This window comes from Phaenicophaeus curvirostris, chromosome Z (genome assembly GCF_032191515.1).
Source record: "Phaenicophaeus curvirostris isolate KB17595 chromosome Z, BPBGC_Pcur_1.0, whole genome shotgun sequence".
NCBI lineage: Eukaryota > Metazoa > Chordata > Aves > Cuculiformes > Cuculidae > Phaenicophaeus > Phaenicophaeus curvirostris.
The window spans coordinates 42,013,049-42,032,927 of NC_091431.1; the positions used below are offsets into that span (position 1 = coordinate 42,013,049).

General features: G+C 39.6%; 1 protein-coding gene across 2 annotated transcripts in view; it reads right to left on the reverse strand.

The window, feature by feature from the left end:
• The window catches only part of CCDC171 (coiled-coil domain containing 171), a 148,404-nt gene extending 131,099 nt beyond the window's left edge, over positions 1–17,305 (reverse strand). The window contains exons 1-5 of one of the 2 annotated variants that reach the window (XM_069879831.1): positions 17,264–17,305; positions 14,938–15,099; positions 11,706–11,844; positions 9,577–9,751; positions 6,763–6,944 (exon numbers count right to left, since the gene is read on the reverse strand). In XM_069879831.1, the coding sequence (XP_069735932.1) occupies positions 6,763–6,944; positions 9,577–9,751; positions 11,706–11,844; positions 14,938–14,984 (543 nt within the window). In that variant the 5' untranslated portion in view covers positions 14,985–15,099; positions 17,264–17,305. Of the gene's footprint in view, positions 1–6,762; positions 6,945–9,576; positions 9,752–11,705; positions 11,845–14,937; positions 15,100–17,263 lie in introns of those variants that run through there. The other variant, XM_069879832.1, reaches the window with a different exon arrangement.
• Between the last annotated feature and the right edge of the window lie 2,574 nt (positions 17,306–19,879).

The following is a 19,879-nucleotide window of genomic DNA, read 5'->3' on the forward strand; positions in this document are numbered from 1 at the left end:
ACCCAAGGGTGCGGTCCTGGAAGCAGCCACGAGATTTAAACAGCACCCAAGGAGCGCTGTGCCCGGAGTACTGCAAACAGGAGCATGCAAATAGGGTCTTAGCAGTTAGTGAGAGCAGTTCATGCAGGGAGGACACAGTCTCCATTCTCAGTAGGCAAGTTCAGACGGTGAGAGGGAGCCCAGCCATGGTGTCCACCCAGCAGGAGGCTGCATCCTCTGCACCTGCCAGAAGGGACACATCAGCCCAGAGTGAGCCCCCAGAAAAACACACAGCCATCCAGGTCTCAGGCTGCAGGGAGGGCCACCAGCTCGCACTGTAAACAGAGGACAGCAGGGGCAAGCAGTGTAAGATGTTACAAGATCTCCTCAGCCTGGTGGCAGAGCTGTGAGAGGAAGTAGAGAGGCTAAGGAGCAGCAGGGAGTCTGAGCAAGAGATAGACTGGAGGAACCACATACTGAGCTCCCTGACACTGAAGCAGACACCAGGAAAGCCCCTGATGGAAGAGTTCTGGTATCCTCCCGTCAACGGGAGGTAGGCAGGGACTTAAAGGGATGTAGTGAGCAGAAGCAAGTCCACCAATGGGGCACAAAACAAACTTCCTCCTTGCCCACACCTTACCAGGTGCCTCTGCACAACAGATACAAGGCTCTAGCTATGGAAGACATGTGCAGGACAGGGAGTTGACTCAGGACAACCAGCATGGCTTCGCCATGGTCCTGTATGACCAACCTAGTGGCTTTCTGTGATGCGGTAACCACAGCAGTGGACTTGAGAAAACCAACAGATGTGATCTGTCTGGATATTTGCAAAGCCTTTGACACAGTCCCCCACAACATCCTTTTCTCTAAATTGGAGGGCTATGGAATTGATGGGTGGACTGTTTAGTGGGTTAGAAATTGGTTGGTTGGTTGGTCATACTCAGAAAGTAGTGGTCAATGGCTCAAAGCCCAGATGAAGATCCATGACAAGCGGTGTCCCTCAGGGGTCTGTACTGGGACCAATGCTGTTTAATATCTTCATCAATGACAGCAAGATCAAGTGCACCCTCACCAAGTTTGCAGATGACACCAAGCTGAGTGGTGCAGTTGTCACACCAGAAGGATAGGATGTCATCCAAAGGGACCTGGACAGGCTGGAGAAGTGGCCTGTGTGAACCTCATGACATTCAACAAGGTCAAAGTACAAGGTCCTACACCTGGGCTGGAGCAATCCACAGTTTCAATACAGCATGAGGGATGGTATGACTGAGAGCAGTCCTGAGGAGAAGGACTTCGGGGTTGTCATTGATGAGAAGCTCGACATTAATCAGCAGTGTGCACTCGCAGCCCAGAAGGGCAACCATGACCTCAGCTGTATCAAAAGAAGTGTGGCCAACAGGTTGAGGGAGCTGATTCTGCCCCTCTATTCCACTCCTGTGAGACCTCATCTGGAGTACTGTGTCCAGTTCTGGAATCCTCAACATAAGAAGGATATGGAACTGTTGGAACAGGTCCCCCGGAGGGTCATGGAGAGGATCACAAGGCTGGAGCACCTCCCATATGAGGACAGGCTGAGAGAGCTGGGGTTGTTCAGCCTGGAGAAGAGAAGGCTTGGAGGAGATCTTACAGCAACCTTCTAGTGTCTGAAAGGGGCCTACAAGAAAGCTGGAGAGGGACTTGTAGTGATAGGACTTGGGGAAACGGTGATAAATTGGAGGCGGGGAAGATTTAGAGTAGACATAAGGAGAAAATTCTTTATGATGAGGGTGTTGAGGCACTGGCACAGGTTGCCCAGGCAAGCTGATGATGCCCCATCCTTGGAGGTGTTCAAGGCCAGGTTGGATGAGACCTTGAGCAGTCTTATCTAGTGGGAGGTGTTCCTGCCCATGGCATGAGGGTTGGAACAGGATGATCTTTAAGGCCCCTTCCAACTCAAACCATTCAATGATCCTATGGTTTACCCAACGGCAGACATGCTCTTTGTTGCCCACTAGGTAATATCTGTTCATTCAAAAATCACTATGAATATGGTTTTCTGCGGCAATACTGAAATCAGACCCGATTCCTCACAGGAAATCTTACTCTAAAGAGTACAAGACTGTTTTTGTGATCTCTTTTCTTTCCCAGCTCAATGGCAATGATGGAGATGGAAACAGCTAAGTGCGTTTGATGAAATGATACATAGGGACAAAAGTTCTATTTTGTTTTGGTTTTAATTGTTAGAACTAGAAATTAAATCAGACATTTTTAGAAAGAGTACAGAATAGACTAAATAATCTTCGTTTCTGTTATGCTGAGAAAGACTTTCTTCTGACTAGAAACCAAATTACTTGAAAAAATTATGTACATGAACATTAAGTTCTCAGTAGAATAAGACAACCAAGCTCTTCCCCGCTTCAATTTCTGCATTCAGAAGTTGAACCAAGCTACAGTCTGGGATAATTACTAACACTACTGGACTCAGCAGCTCTGTGGAGTCACTGTTATAAAATCCACATTCACACCACAGCAGACTTGGCAGAAAGGAGTCAAATAATGAACACCCAGTAGTCCAGCACATACTTAAGCTGGAGATCCCAAAAGTCTCAAAAAGAATAGCTTCTGTCTTGTGGACAGGAACAAGCTTTTCTGTAACTAGCATCAGAAACAAGCGATAAATCCAGTGATTTAGTTGAAGGACCTTTTGAGACCCAATTTGTTAAAATGACTTTCTGTGCAAAACACAGGAAGATTACATTAAGCCCTCCTGTTCATTTACTCCTATTCAATATCATGGCAAGAGATATTTTGTGAAAATAAACCCGTTGGTCTGCAAATTCTGCAATTACCTTTACATCACATAATTTTGTTCCTAGAAATTACTAATCATAAGGCATCTGCAGACCAGAGAGGAAGAGGAGGAGAAAATGAATTATTCATGCAGAATGATTCTTCAGAAGATTTAAGTCTGACAGAACCATGTTTATACATGAAGATCAAAGAAATATGAGTCTTTCAAGAAGTTTGGAAACAGTTTTTAGAAGTTCCTCCAGACTGAAGGTAGAAAGTTTTGGCCATGCAAACACAGCAATAAGGAAATCGCAACTCTTCTGAAGTGCTAGCTAAGTGTCTCCAATTAGTAACTGAAAAAAAATTGAGTTTATTTTCTCTCTTTAATGAGCAGGCACTATAGCATGACTTTGGGGCATCCTCTGAAAAAATTACAAGGAGCGTGGATGTGAAACACCTGTGAAGAAAAATATGGGAAGCCCAATATATTACAATACTGCAAAAATAGTACTCCTGGATATGGACTAAATTTAAGTTAATCCTGTACCTTTGCCTGTTATATCAAACCAATGCACAGGTTTCTTCCTGTCAGCATACTAAAACAAATTTTAACCATTTTTATAGAAACATACAATTACTCCCACTCTCTCCACACTGGAAATACGTAGATATTTATCTTTTCAGATCTGTCTTCCACACGTTAACAAAAGAAAGCTGCAAAAAGCCTGCATGAAATACATAATACATGGTTTGCTGCAAAATATTTCATCAACACTTAAAAACAATTTACGCTGCATATGTAAACAACATTAATCAGACTAAAACTGACATGAATACATCAAGCTCGCTATAGAAGTCAACACGCATTGTAGGATTTCAAAATCTTAAGGAAGCCTCCAAACTTTTTAGACTCTGTATGAAACTGTGCAAGGCTATCCCATCAGGCACTTGCACTTAGAAGGTTCAAAGAGAAACATAGTTTCATGTATACACATACACCTGCATGTCATATACACACTTACTAAATATATCTGCTTATAAAAGAAATGGTCGATTTATTTTTTTTAAGTGTGAATAAACAACATGATTTCACAAGTAGTCTGAGGAAAACTGTTTCTGTTTCAGAATATTATATTACGACTAACCACAAGGTGATGCTATTGCACTTACTATTAACTCCAACACTATTTATTATGAATCAGGTGGCATGGTAAGCACACCCAATAGAGCACACTACAAACGTGCTTGAAAGTAGGGTTAATTTCCCCCCATATCTTAGAAACACATTTCAATTCAACATGCTGACTTCATGTCTATGCCTACCTCAGCATCTTCATAGCCAAGTTCAGAATTACAGTTCATCAACCGCAGCTTTTACAAACAGGATTTGCATATGTGCACAGAATCTCATTTCTATGTATATTTTGACTAAAATTAAATCCAGTTTATTTCAGCTTCTATTTCATAACTCAGAATAACTACAGAAGTATTTAAAACAGGCCTGTAAATACATTACACAAAAGACTGGAATACATTTGAAGTCATCATTTATAAACCTAGATCCTTCTGATATTTATCTTCTGAGTTTAAATCAAATTAAGTTTTCAAGCAACAGCCAAGTCAGTCAAGTTCATACTTAAAATATATTTATCTAATTTTTATTCGCTGCAATTTTATAACTATACATAGAACTTGTAACTAGGGCTATAGGCAGGGCAAGAGCTACAAAAGCAAAATAGGAAAACAATGATTTTACTATTGTAAGCAGGGCAGGAGTTTACACCGAATAGTGAATCACATTTACCTTAGACATGAACAATCTTCTAGCTTTAACATATTTACCAACCAAACATCTGCCTCTGCAGATCACCTTTACTTCTGACTATACATCCATTCACAGAGAACAAAATGCCCCAAGAAATCCACTAATCCTTCTGATTTGAGACTTGAGAGATTATACCTCTCCAATGTTATTCTTTGTATATAATATTAAACTAACTGATTGCGGCTCCTATAAAACACCGTACAGAGCAGAAGACAAGTCTATTCCAAATTCTCCTCAACCTAACTCAGCCTTCTGTTAGCCATAACTCGGAGCCAAAGCTCCACTGCTAGTCTGTTTACCTGACAACTTAAAAAAGAAAACTGTATTTGTTCATAGCCTATACCTAACCTTACTTTTTGAAACATCAACTTTGAATGGAAACTGAATCAAGCTTCTGTTGGTTTGAGAAGGACACTGGGGTGTCATCTGTCAATCAACTCATGTTTTTGTCACAAACTTTCTCTTCCCTTGGCTTTCTCTTCTCTTTTTTCTTTTTCAAACTATTCCTTCATGGTTCTCCTAATTGTTCCTTCAAAGCACTGTTCAACATACCAACAAAATTAATGGGGAGAGGGAAGAGGAGGGAACTTCCTTTTTCTGCTTCATTTAGAGAAAATTCAGTACAGTCAGATCCTTCTCCACTATCAGGCCTCTTCGTCATTACGGTAACAACAGAGCACAACTTCTGCATCTCATGCACAGAAACACCACATACTCACACACTATCTGATTTCTACTTTAGGTCTCATTATTACACCTCTCTATCCAAATCTTGCCTTTAAACAAACAGCTGAGGAGTCAGTACACAGAACTTTTAGAATACGTGTAATTAACGAATCCTCTCTGCCTTATTTTTTTAAGAGTTGCTCCTGCAGGTGCCATACAGAAGCTGACTAACAGCATCATAACATAGTACAACAGGTAGGTTTGCTGTCAGAACCAGGCTATCAAGTTGCTAGGTAAGGGTTGTTCTATACCATTTATGAAGACTGTTTGGCACTGTTTCAGGCTTGGAGCTGACTGGGTGGGAAAAAAAGCAGGACTCGTTTTCTACTACTTAACCAATGCCCAGACCAACTGAGACAAATCTGCCACGTTGTAAAGGGAGGTATAAAAGAAGAAAATAGGAATTTAAAAAAGAAAATGTTTGACTGAATAAAAGAGAGTGAATATCTAAGTAGTAATGTGTTCCCTGCATACATCATGCAAGAGCAAATGGCTATCAGCTTTAACAAAGCCTCTGCACTACACTTTTTTAAAAGCATAAGCTTTTAACTACAGCTGAATACATTCTTGGCCTTTCTCAGAAGCTATTATTACATTGCTGAAATACAAGGTAATTCAATAGTCTATTTAAAAAATTATTAAATTACAGTTGTATAATTTTTTGTGTCCCTGTAGAACAGTAAAATTTGAGTATGTTAACTCAGCATGCCCACGCCATAATAGTACTATATTTCTTTGAAACTTAAGTCATTTTTAAACAGCTTGGCTGTACAAAAAAAAGTATTTAAAAGTTCATATTCTCATTATTTTTTAGATATTTAATATCTAAGGGATTTATGCATACCAGTGCAACTCAGAACTACTTTTTTCATTAAACACAATTAAAGCAATTATCTGAAGAATGAACTTCACGGTGTAAAACAGATAATTCCATCCCTTAGTATTAAATTACCTTTTTCTAACCAAGCTGTCACGTTTCCAAAAATGGTTGGTTTCTGCATGTGACACGGAGTAAATAATGTACAATGCACACCTGAAAACCCATCATCACTGAGACTGTGTAGGTTCTGTACTATACAAATTATTTTAATGTTCACAAGCTATTAGATGTCCGACTGGGGCAGCTAACGGGGAAATGGAATCAGAATCTAGGTGTTGGGTGTCCCCGATTTTACTCAGCTTTGCACAGCTGTGCACATGCGCCATAACTGCAACTATGCACTGGTAACACAGTTAAGGTGTTTGCCAAGAAAATCAGTCACAACACATTCCATCAAAGCAAGACTGTGACACTATAACTGTAATGCTATAAAGCTATATTCTTCATAAATATTCTGCAGTACTTAGTTATTCAGGAGATTTTTTTTCCCTAAACCGGAAAAACTCCAACCCACCACACACTTCACACCAAAAAAGTTCCAGCCATCATCTCATGCAACTTTCCAACTATGAGCACATCATACCTGCAAAACATTTTCTAGCTTGGTTCTTTCCTTAAGGAACAATTCATATTCACTGTTGTAAGTTCTACGGATTTCATCCTTCTCGCTTGCAAGTCTTTGCTGTTGCTCTTTCCACTTCTGCTGAGCAATATGGTGCGTCTTCTCAGTCTCTGCCACTTTCTGCAGAAGTTCTTCATTCAACACTTAGTTAAGAGAAAAAGAGAAAAACCAGTAGCACTGCAAGGCATGTTCATTAAAAAAAAGTATAATGATCTTCTGCATATTACGACATCCTATGGAACATTGGATCACTTAACACTTCCAGCACCAGAAAGCATCACCTTCACCACAAAGAATCAAGTTGTTCCAACAGCATCTTTTACACAAGGAGATAGGAATGCTTTAGACTTTCATGAATTAAAACTCTTCTCCTCTTGGAAAAGAATAAAAAATAGAGATCACTCTTTCAAGTTCAGGTTTCTATGGGATGGAGGATATAATTTCAGATTTTTAAAACATTTGGCCAGCCTATTTCCAAAAGTCTATTTGATGTAGATATTACTCTACATCAATTAACTCTGAGCTCAGTTTAAGTGACGGTAAAGATAGGCACCTGGCCCATGAAAGGGACTACAGGAAAAGATAAGGTACATTAGGTTAGCAAGCAAAGGCTTAGCTTTTCCAAGGAAGTTTATTGCTGCTCAAGAGGCTGAAATCTTCAGACCAGCAAACCTCCTGAGATAAGGAAACAGTGTATATACTCTTCTGCAAAACCTTAAAATGCCACAGAAACCTTCATTACCTATGCCTATTTATTTATGCAGTCTGTTTAGGAAATTTGCTTTATTTTACAACCTGGCTTTGATGAAAGTACTTTGAATCAACTTTTCATTTTGCCAAACACAACTAACTACATTGGCATTTAAAGGATCACCACTTTCTAACATTTTTATTTCAATTTTATCTCAGTTTTCTGAAGTTTCTTCCAAGTTGGGGAAGGATAAAACAAACAGAAGAAGCATATTAAGAGGATATAGAGAATCAGTGGGCACAATGATAGGAATGGACTGTCAAGACAGCAGAAAGTCAAACCTCACTGAGGGCAAAACAATTTGGGGTGGGGGGGAAGGGGGAGAAATACTGAAGAAGAAAAGCCACAAACGAGGCCTTCTGTCCAAGGAACTATGTTAGGGTCACATCAAGGCATCAAATGATGTGAGGAAGGTTCCAAGTCACCAGAGAAAACAAAAGGCAAGTTACAAACAGTGAAAGAATTGAGAAGCAACACCTCGATGCTTTGACTTCTTTGGCACATGTCACAGGGAAAAAAAAAAAAAAGAACAACAGTTTTTCAGAAAAAAAAAACACAAAACCTCTTCTACCCTCTTTTTGCTCTCCAGTCCCCTCATCGCATGTTAGCCCAGTCCCTTCAAGTAGGTGACAAGCAGCACAGCAGACTGGGATCACTGTGCTGTGGTTCCTCTATCAGCCACAGTCCCTTTTTGAGGTCTTCATCTTGGTGCCTGCATGAGTGGTCACTATTTTGACCCCAGCCCCTGCCCAGGTTGCTGCTCTGCTCCTGTCTCTCCTGCTGATTCATATTTTTTCTCATCTTTTTCCCTTCCTCTTCGCATTTATCAACCCTTTCGGAAACACGTTTTGGCAGAAGCACCACACATTCATTTGGCACATGGTGGTGGATGAGTTTGCCTGTCACAGAGCTGGCCAGGACCAACCCCAGGCAGACCTAGACCCCTTTCCTCCTGCACAGGTTGACCTGCAGATCCACACCCACCAGCAACAGCTGCCAGCTGCGACTGATAACAGCAGCCAATGAGTTTTCTATATCACAAAGTAAATCAGAAAATGAGATTTAAAGTACTTTAAAACACACAACACTACTTACTTCTAAAGAGGCAAGCAAACTAGCACTAAAATGACCATGCATGCACAGAAACACAGCCTTTCTGTAAGTGAGAAGTGTGTGTGTGACACCTGCTACTTTCAGTATTTGCCAGTTTCCCTGTCTCTTTCCATTCCTGGAAAGATAAAATCTCTGTAAGGAGTGCTCTAAACTCTTCACGGAACACCAAAGGTTCAGCAAGCTCCCAAATGTATGTCCTGTACCAGATTAAAAAGGTATTATACTTAATTCAGGTAATTAAAAAGGTACCTCACTTACAAGTAGGAACGAGAAATCTCTCTCCCTGTTGAGAAGGATCAATGAAATCTGAGTTTTTGGAGTATATAACTAGTAGGAAAAAAGCATCTAGGCAAAAAGCTTCCACATACTATTACAACATACATGTTCCATTACCTAAAAAAGGATGACTAAAAGAAATAAGACATGAGCAATTAAAAGGCTTGAAACCTTTGAAATGAAGAACGAACAAAGCAATTTTATGAGAACTTCTCAAAAAAACATGTTGAAAACAGTGCAAATAAATTAACATGAATTGATTTTTTTCTCTTCTTCCTCTGAAATGGAAAAGAAAGAACTGCTAGATATAGTGATAATCAGGACACGGAGACAGGCACCATGACTACAACTCTGTACAAGGACAGTAATGAAGGAGAGAACAGAAGGTAAGGGGCAAGAGGAAAATATGCTGATAGGCTTAGCAGGTTAGTTTTAATTCACACACGAGACAACAAGAGTGTAGTAAACTCTTGTTTGAGTTTACAAAAGCAGACGGGTAAGAGATGGGAAAGATAAAAGAGATCCAAGAAAAACAGCAATAAGTAGAAAATCTAATTAAGTCATTGTTTCTCATTTGACTTCCTGCCTTGAAAATGACTTAGACTTTGTTCTGTATTTGCTTTCTCGAAACTTACCCTGCAGTTCCACAAGTTTGGTTTTTGCTTCACTTAACTGCTCTTCTGCAGCACATATTTTCAGCCGAGCATCTTTTCTGGCAACTACCAATTCATACTCCAGATTTTGTCGAATAGCTTCTCCTTTCTCAACTTCCAACCGTAATTTGACTATCTGGCATTCACAGCTGGACAGCTAGAAAATTAATTTGTTTCAGAAAACTAGCAACAATGCCCCTTTGAAAAAAGACAACGCATTACAGAAATACACATACAGAATATTTTTTTAAGATATCCTGAATTGCATTCACAGCTGACTTTTTATTCCAATTGAATCTGAAAGTCTTGCAAATGCATATTTATGCGGATTTTAAGTATTTTTACTGGGGTTTTTTTTTATGCAAAATTATCCTACCGCTAGAAGAATTTCATGTACCTTAAATATATCCCTCTTTTTTCCCAAAAAACAGTATCTTAAGAAAATTAACGTAATAATACTGTCACCTTCCTTGCACCTCAAAGGAAAAACTGCAGCAACAGAGATATTATACTCCACTGCCTATTTTCTGTTGACTTTTAACACTTAGAACAGTCATGTTGGGATGTTAGACTATCAGACATTTAATAACTCACAAGTGTATGTATTAACATAAAATTCAGTCCAATAACGTTCAGTAGTCAAACAGAATGCTATTAAATCTAACAAATGACAAACTAAGAATGGAAAAATGCTTCAAAAAGTGATATTATTCAGATTAAGAAACACAGCTTTGTCACTGTTGCCAAACACTGAGTCCAGAAAATCAGGTCCAAGCCACTTCACACAAAAAGGTGGAAAGTAAAATACGCGTTTCTTCAGAACGTCTATAAAGAAGCCCCTTCACTTCATAATAAATATCTTGTGTAGGTAACTTGAGCATTTGCATTATCTGTAATTATACAGTAAATGGATCAGGGAAAAAAAGCAAACAAACAATATCTCAAGTGGTTTATTTACCTAAAATGCAACCTGAATTTGACTACAACAGTAAAATGGTGCAGATCCCTGTGCACACTCAGCTTTCAAATTCTCAATTTCAGAAGCAGTTTGCTTTTTTTAAATTCAGACAATTCCAGGGATCCATTTTATAAAACCAGCCAACAGTTGATGGAGTAATGGGAAAATAATAAATTAGCTGCACCACAAGAACAAGTCCTTGTGGGAAAAGCAGGAGTCTTTGTTTGGGTACACACCCCGATAATAAATGGTTACTGGACAGCAAACTTGGTTTATTGGCTGGACTTAGCCAAAACAGATGAATGAGCACTGCCCCTAGCAAATCACTAAGAGCAGAATTTTTATCCATAGCAATAGCAATATTTCTGCACCAGCACAGTGTAAACCAGGACACCAGCTGTCAGACTGGCACTCATTAGCAAGCCCAGCAACTGTTCCTATTAGCAACAAATCTGAAGCCAATTACAACTAGTGCTGTACTCACTGCCCCTCTTGACTTACGTATACCACTGTGATAGCTGATATTCAAGCTAAAGAAAAGATTAATTAAGTATTTTCTTATTACTACTTCGTCTCAATACTAGTTTGTTATAACAGCATCAGGGAAAACCCTTATAACGTGGCAAATTATTTCCCTGTGAATGAAGTTCTCATACGTTCATCAGTAAATTCATACTTGTATATCACATCTGTGCATTACACTGTCAGTCACTGAAAACTGCAAGTTCGCCCAAGCTGAGGCATTGTAAGACCACTGAAGAATATCCTAGCTGGATTTAGCGCACGTACACAGAAAAATACTGTACGAGGTTTCAAACAATTGCTGCAGAAATAAGATCTTTTCATGAGGCTAGACTCAAGCTGTGAGTTTTATTTATTTGTGTCACCAGGCAATTATATCTAACAAACTGGTGGTAGCAGCAATGACTCCTTTTCCTGCACTCTGCCTCGTGCAACTTTAACCATTACCAACGCCAGAAGAAGTGTCAAGAGTTCCTATGAACAGGTATGAAAGGTCTGTACAAAGTCATCTTCCTTGTTCATTTTCAGCCCTTCACTGGGCTTTTGATACACTATGCCAGAGTATCATTTTAATGAAACAAGACTGCATTTATTCTAAGAGTAAAATAAAGCAAACAAAAAAAGTCCATACCTCTTCATTGTGTTTAATGGTTAACTCTAATTTTTCTTTTCTAGCTTGACAGAGTTGCTTCCTCAGATCTTCAGCAGTGTACAATTCTGATTCACTGCTGTTCTGTAGTAACTGTGATTCACACTCAGCATTATGTGAGCTGCAAAATACGTTTCCAAAACACATTAGTATTCCCTTTAAGCTTTAATGCTCCTTTTTTTAATTATCAGATTGTGAACACAGAGTTCTAAACATTCACTTACATAAAATTATGCCATGCAGTCGTCATCACACTCTCTTTGAAAAAACGGGTTATATAGAATTGCTTCTTGTGCAAGATATGAAATGTGGGAGCAGGAAATTAAAATTAAAATAGGTATGCACTTCACATTTCCTAAACCTGACTTAAACATAACACGTTGGGGGGGGTATATTTTTCATTATCTTTATTATTGACTCTATAAACTTTCTGTATGCTTAAAATCATCATTCCAATCTCTTGCATTAAAATTACTACCAAGATTTTTCATTGTCTTTGATTGAGCAATAAGGCTTGTTTTTTAAGGTGGATTACCATGTCAGAACCACATCTGCCATTAAACAAATGCACATATGCACAAAAATCACTTCTCCATATTTTTTTCTTCAAAAATGTACACATCTAAACTACATACAAGTAATTGATCACAAGCCCAATACAAATGAAAAGTCTGGTCCTCTAAACTACCCCGTATCTTCATTTAGACCATTTCAGTGAAATCTACTAGGCAGTTAGCAGGATCAGCCATGGAGCACCACAAACAACATTAAAGTAATCAAAAGAAGCTTTTATACACAGAACGAAAAAATAAAATAAAAATACATGTTTAGCTAAAATAAACTAGTGACATAATCTTATGTGAATTACTGTAACTTCAAACTGAACAACTCTTAAATTATTTCAGAAGTTAAAAATCAGTTTTCATATTATTTTATTTATGTAAGACTGGCTGCAACAACTAGGTGCTCCACACAGAACCATAAGTTGTCAGAAACACTAAATATGAAATATATTTTAAAGGGAAATATGATTAAATTAACCACAAAGCTGGCATCATAACATCATTTCAAACAGAACTGAAAATGTTAAAATATCTTACCATTGTCTACATGAAGTCTTAATTACAGAAATGAGAGTCCACCTGGATTTAATTATTTGCTTTTACTAAATAAAAAAATGACCACTTTATCCCTAGGTTTGCGTACAGGCACCATTAACATTTTCCATGACTGAGAACTCTACCTGATCATATGTTTCCTCACATAAGTTAACAAGCAAAATCCCTCAACAATGAGGGGAAATGTAATTTAGATTAAGTGTTGCCTTTAAAGATCTTTCTAATAACAAAGGATGAAATTTCACTTTTTTAGCTACAAAGGGTGGAACACATTTTATATATTTACTAAATGTCCAAGACAGGGAACATTAAAACCTGCAGTTACTGAAAGAAAACCACAGACATACCGGGTATTACCTTTCAGTTTTTACTATGGGAGCCATATCCAAAGAAAGCAAGATGACTAAAGGTCAGATGATCAGCAACAAGGTAAAGAAAATCACATATCATTATCTTATGCAAATCAAAAGTCCTGCAATAAGAAGCTATGGTGGCAAGTCAAGCAGGATATATAAATGACCTTAACAGTTAGAGCATCTGTAAACTCCATACAAGCTTGTTTGTGGACATCATATAATAGGTATGAGAAACCTTTATTTTTCTGTGGCTGTGGAAGACAGAGATGAGAGAAAGTCAAGTCATCTTAATTAGAAGTGAGGCTAAAATTATCCACCTCAACTGAAAACAACTGAAGGCCAGATAGTACCACAGTTCACAAAGCACAATTTAGGGAGAAAAATATAATCCGACTTGAAAACTGCAAAGGACTAGATCAAAGAAACAAGGGTTATGGAAAGTGTAACTATTTTGTTAGTTTGCACGCCACTGGCAGGTTGGTTTGTTTCTTTAAACCTGGCAGTATTTAATACTAACTGCATGCAGAACACACTGAATGCAAGCAAGGGAATGAGTACTTCATGTAAAGTAAATTAAAAAATACCTTCATACCTTTAAGTTCATTACATTGGTTTGTATGGCAATCAACTCTCAAGAAAACTGTCTCTTCTAACTCTTCTGTTAATTTTCCAGGAAAAAAAAAAGCACGATGGAGATGTCTACACAATAAAACTTATTGAGTGGAAAATTTAATTATGTGACTAAGAGTTTTTCTTAACTGGACCAGTGGAAAAAACCAAAACACCCAAAGGAGTTATAAAACATAACAAGCAATAGTACATTAGGAACTTCACAGGAACAAAAAAATGTGCATAAGTGCATTAACACACCAAACAACAAAAGTAGCTACTTGGAAAAAAAAAGCATTACACATCTTTTTTAAATAGCGTTTTATGCACAGCTTCTAAACTCACTATGTCGTTACTGAAAAATTAAAAAAAAAACCAGAAAGCCCTATTTTTGTCCTTAGAACAGAACTGACAAAACAAGAACAAAAAAAAACAAAAACCAGAAAAAAACCAAGGGAATAACTTCATTATTTTATTTGTCTACTTAAACATTTTCAATTAAAATAGACATTGGCTTTAAGAACTTTTCTATCTATGATATTTTCTTTAACCACGACAGCATCCTCTAAACATGCAGTACTTAACAAAAGCTTCCTACCACCTATTGTAGGAGATTTTTCCTTAAATATTCATGTTACAAGTAGACGCACTACAAGTATAAAGGTCACGGAAGCTTCATTTAAAGACAAAACACAGAAAATCCCTGGGAAGTTTCATAGCATGTATGGAATTCTGCTGTTCCTATATGTAATTGGCAGTTTTGTATAATCAGACTAAATAGTGACAAATAGCTCTCACAGCCTAAGACAAAGAGGATGACCTAAAGCTTACTTTAATTGCACCAAAGAACAAACATGTATCCGTTTATAAAAAGTAAGCGCCATATACAAAACTTAAAGCCAACCTCCACCATCTCAGCCAATACAGAAAACCATTTTCCTATAGACCAGGTCAGCATTCCTAACTGCAGACAGAAACTCCCTCTAGCTCTAAGTTACATCTCCCACAGCTGTGTGAGAATTCTTGCAAATCAGATAGCCAGTATGCACACCTTCGACATAACTTTAGGGATCTAGAAAATGAACCATAAGAACCATATTACTAGACTTAAAAAACAGAAGTGGAGCTCACCATCTAGCTTGTGTGGCTGCACAGCTGACTGGAGATGACAAACTCATGACACCCAATATGGAGCTTTTTAAGTCTATTACTTCTGGAGTATGAACATCACCTTCGATGACAAATACTTTTACTTGACAAGCTTCAAAGATTACTCTCTTCTATACCATAAAAACATTAAAACCTGTAACAGAGACATGCTTTAGTTTACTTAGCAACACAACAACAGAATCTCTTGTTAACATTCAAGGTTACCAGTGTTACTACTACATCATGTAAACAACTACTACCAACGGTAATTCAACATCAGTTTTAGCCAGCAAAGCAAACTGCTTCTGTAAGCGTGAATATTGCTGACAAAAAAGAAAACATATTTTGTAGAATATCCACTGCCAGGGTTTTCAGAAAGATATCAATCCCAAATGTTATGTTTGTGTAGATCCGCTACACTCTCTATTCTCCTAAAAGGATTACAAACTCCATTTCTCTTCAAAATAATTCTAAGGGATATAAACGTATGTACTAAGATTTTTTTTAAGTAAGTCAATATCCAAGGTTTGCTGTCTAATAGCAGCCGTTAACACAGCAAGTCTTCTAGCCATTTCATAAACCTGGAATTTTCTACCTTAACAGAGTTTTGTTGTATTAGATGTATCAGCAATACTTAGGGATTCACGACATGAATACTGGATAGAACTGTAATTCTGCTCACCTTTAGAAGAAATTCACTATTTTAGTGTTACTGATAAAAACAAATCAATACAGAAAACATTTACAACACAGCCCCTGAAAAAAACTCCAAGATTTATTTCAAGTTGAATAGCTAACTTGTAATTGAGTTCCTGCCATTATTTAAAGCAAATTAACATGAAGAATAAGCTGCATTAAGACTAACAAGCCATGAACATTGCTTTTTTTACAGCACAGCAGATGGATACCTATAAAGTCCAAAACAAGAAACTGGCCTGGACTCCACCTTTAGTACCTGTGGCTTGCAGCCACATTTATCACAATCTACAGTCCGACTGAACACAGAAGTAGTCGGTGCAATACATTAAGCATAAAGTGATTTTTACTAGTTCATTCCAGGAGTTAATAATCTGCACTAAAAATATGGAAAAGGAAAAAAAATGCATTTTCTGTTAAAAGAACATGCAGAAGTAATTGGTTTATTCTCGCTAGGATTTTTTTTTTCTACAGAAAAGCATAACAACTGGTGCCCAGAGTCACTGTACTGCTTTTTGTTTGAACACAATTATTCTTAAGTGTCTTCAAAATCAATTGGAAGTGAAGTACAACAAGGGTTAACACTCTGCTTCAGCTTCTTCATAAAGAATATCTGGATGTATAATTTGTGATTCTTAAGATCCGACCCTCAGAATTCACCAAGCCACGTATCTGTCATTCACACTCCTAGAGAAAGCAACACAGTTTTCTTCCCATCCGAATTGAGAAAATAGTTGAAAAACCTCATTTTCGAAGCACAGATGAGTCTGTCATGCAACTGCTTGGCAGGTTAAAGCTCACTGAAGTTATAAGTAACTTGCAAAGTAAAGACTTCCACTGCATGTGAGAGATGAACAATCTGTCTGACAGAGTATTTGTAGGACTGTACTCAAAGATCAATTGCTTGGATAAAAATAAATAGTTACATTAACAAAAATACTTTCTCATAAGTCTGTTTTTTTCACTTCAGGAACATAATTCAGTGACTCCACTCAAAAAGCCAGTTGCTGCAGTGAAATAAAATCTTGTCTCAAAACATAATCCAAGTGTATGGTTGCATCAACACATTTTTCAGTTTCAAAACTTTCTTAAGCTACTTAGAGAAAAAAAAATCTAATCAACACTTAAAAGGAATGCTAACGATTTTGAATATGCCACCTTCCTCTGTTAAAAGATGTATCAATAGCCAGGTTATTAGCATACAAATAAATGTAGTTTAAATATCAAGTGGCATGTACGGGCTCAGCTCAGAGGAGCCCCAGAAGTAGAGTGGAAGTGTTTGAGTAGTTACTAAGCTTGATGGGTGTTATCTACAAAAAGCCTGTGTCAGCCTCCTCGTTAACTCCTCAAAACGCTCAAGCGAGGCCATCGATCGTGATTCGATACAAGCGAGGGCGGCGGGGCACGGGAACGGGCTAGAACTGGGGGCGTTCGCGGACAGGCTGGACAGGGATTTGAGCAGGACGTGAGGACTCGAAGGCCCTTCCAGCGCAAGCCATTCCACGGTTGAAACCACTCAAAACAAGCCTAACCGCGTCCTTAGAACGTGCTGCTTTCAGACGCACAAAGCCAGGCCTAAGAAAGGCACCTGCGCTGGAGCCTGCGAAAACTCACCAGCAGTTGTTTCAGCTGAAAGAACCACTAGATTGTCATTAACGTCGACCGGGGTCGTTTGTTTTTTTTTGGTTTTTTTTAACGCAAGCGAACACCCGAGGCGCAGGGGGCCCGAGAGGCGAGTCCGCCCCGTAGCCGCCGCCGCTGCCCGGACCGAAGCGCGCGCGGACGGCCAGGAGCAGCGCCGCCCCCCGCTCCCCGCCCCCCGCAGCTTCGCCCCCAGCGGGCACTTCCGGCTCCGCTTGGGCGCGCGGAGCTGCCTTCCCCCGCCTCCGGCAGCGCCCGCGGGGCACGGGGCGGGCGGGCCGCCGCGCATGCGTAGAGCGCGCGCGGGGGGGGGGTGGAGGAGGGGAGTGTGCGCGCGCGCGTGTGCAGCTGGGAGATGCGAGGTTGTTGTTAGGGATGCTCAGAGCCTGGACTAGATAACGGGGAATCGTAGGATAATAGCGTAACAGGAAATTGAAAGGACCAACTACGGTGAAGTCCTGGGATGTAAACAGTGCTTTCTGTAACTACCTGAAGGGAGGTTAGAGAGACGTGGGTGCTGGCCTCTTCTCCCAAGCAATGGACTTACAGGACAAGGGACAATGGCATCAAGCTGCACCAGGGGAGGTTCAGACTGCATATCAGGAAAAAAAAATTTCACAGAAAGGGTCATTGGGCACTGGAACAGGCTGGCCAGGGTGGTGGTTGAGTCACCATCCCTGGAGGTGTTTAAATGATGGGTAGACAAGGTGCTCGGGAGGTGCTGGAGAACAAGCCTTACGAGGAGCGGCTGAGAGAGCTGGGGTTGTTTAGCCTGGAGAAGAGGAGGCTGAGGGGAGACTTCATTGCTCTCTACAACTACCTGAAAGGAGGTTGTAGAGAGGAGGGTGCTGGTCTCTTCTCCCAAGTGACAGGGGACAGGATGAGAGGGAATGGCCTCAAGCTCCGCCAGGGGAGGTTTAAGCTGGACATTAGGAAAAATATTTTCATGGAAAGGGTCATTGGGCACTGGAACAGGCTGCCCAGGGAGGTGGTTGATTCAGCTGCCCTAGAGGCGTTTAAGGGACGGGTGGACGAGGCGCTGAGGGGCATGGTTTAGTGTTTGATAGGAATGGTTGGACTTGATGATCCGGTGGGTCTTTTCCAAGCTGGTGTTTCTATGATTCAGGGACATGGTTTAGTGGCAGATAGGAATGGTTGGACTCGATCCAAGAGGGCTTTTCTGACCTAGTGAGTCTATGATTCTATGATTCCAGTTGCACCAGGGGAGGTTCAGATTAGACATCGGGAAAAAATTCTTCATCAAAAGGATTATCTGGCAGTGGAACAGGGTGGTGGTTGAGACACCATCCCTGGAGGTATTTAAAAGACAGGTATACAGGTACTGAAAGACATGGTTTAGTGGCAGATAGGGACGGTTGGACTCAGCGATCTAAGAAGTCTTTTCCAACCTAGTGATTCTATGATTCTATGAAATACCGGGCCACTCCTCGTTCATGCAAATGATGAAGAAAAACCAAACAGGTGATGGTGATGTGATGAAAGATGGGGCAGAGTCACAGCAGGGTCAAGGGAGAGACAGGTAACAAGGTTGCTGCTCCCACCCTGTTGGTCTCCTACCAGCACAAATGGAAAGTTATTGTGAAATCTCTCCTTGCCGGAGGGATTTCAGGCTGCAGATGTAAGCGTGGGTGATCATAGAATCATAGAATAGTTCTGGTTTGAAGGGACCTTAAAGATCATCCCGTTCCAACCCCCCTGAGATGGGCAGGGACACCTCCCACTAGATCAGGCTGCCCAAACAACAAACACAGCACAAACAATAGCACAGGAGGCTGAATAAAGTCCACCCAATAACATCCTAAAAAAGCTGACAGTGTGTTCTCCTGGAAAGTGCATCACAGGCTGAAGGGAATTAAACCAATTTTAAGTTAATATGTTCAGTAACTACCACTGACATTATCATAAGTAGCTACACATTAAGATGTCAGTGACAAGTAATTTGAAAAGTACTTTTTATACATACTCTTTTATTATTGATTCGTGACCTGAATTTCCACAGGCCATGAGATACCTGTGTCCTCTTGCATGAGGAACATCGTATTAGAACTATCACAAACTGCACTTGGAAAAGCATCAGTAGGAGTCTTCTAAAAGAACATTGGCCTGCATCTGAACAAGAAAAAAGTATCCTGATGTTGAGAGATTGCCATGTTATCTAGGATAATACATAATCCACAAATGATTGGGTTAATCTTATGAAATACAGGGTCCAAAAATTACCAGGTTATTTGAGAACACAGTCCAGAAGATGAACAAGTCACTTAGGAGACGATAACATGCTGATGGATAGTGCACAGAATGGGTACACATGGAAACACACAAAAAAATAATATTCTGTGGGAAATTCAATCATCTTTGTCTATAGAAAGGATAACAAAATTTAATCAGAGTTGACTGCAATTAATAGCATAGGTGGGGACATGTGAAGATTGGATATATAAGAGCTTGCACAACTCAAGAGAGTGCTGCGTTTCTTCAGCACTGGGTATGTAGCACCTGTCATTCTGACAGGCTGCATGTACTGTACTGCTGCTTATGTAAGTGCTGTTTTTCTGTCACAATGCGG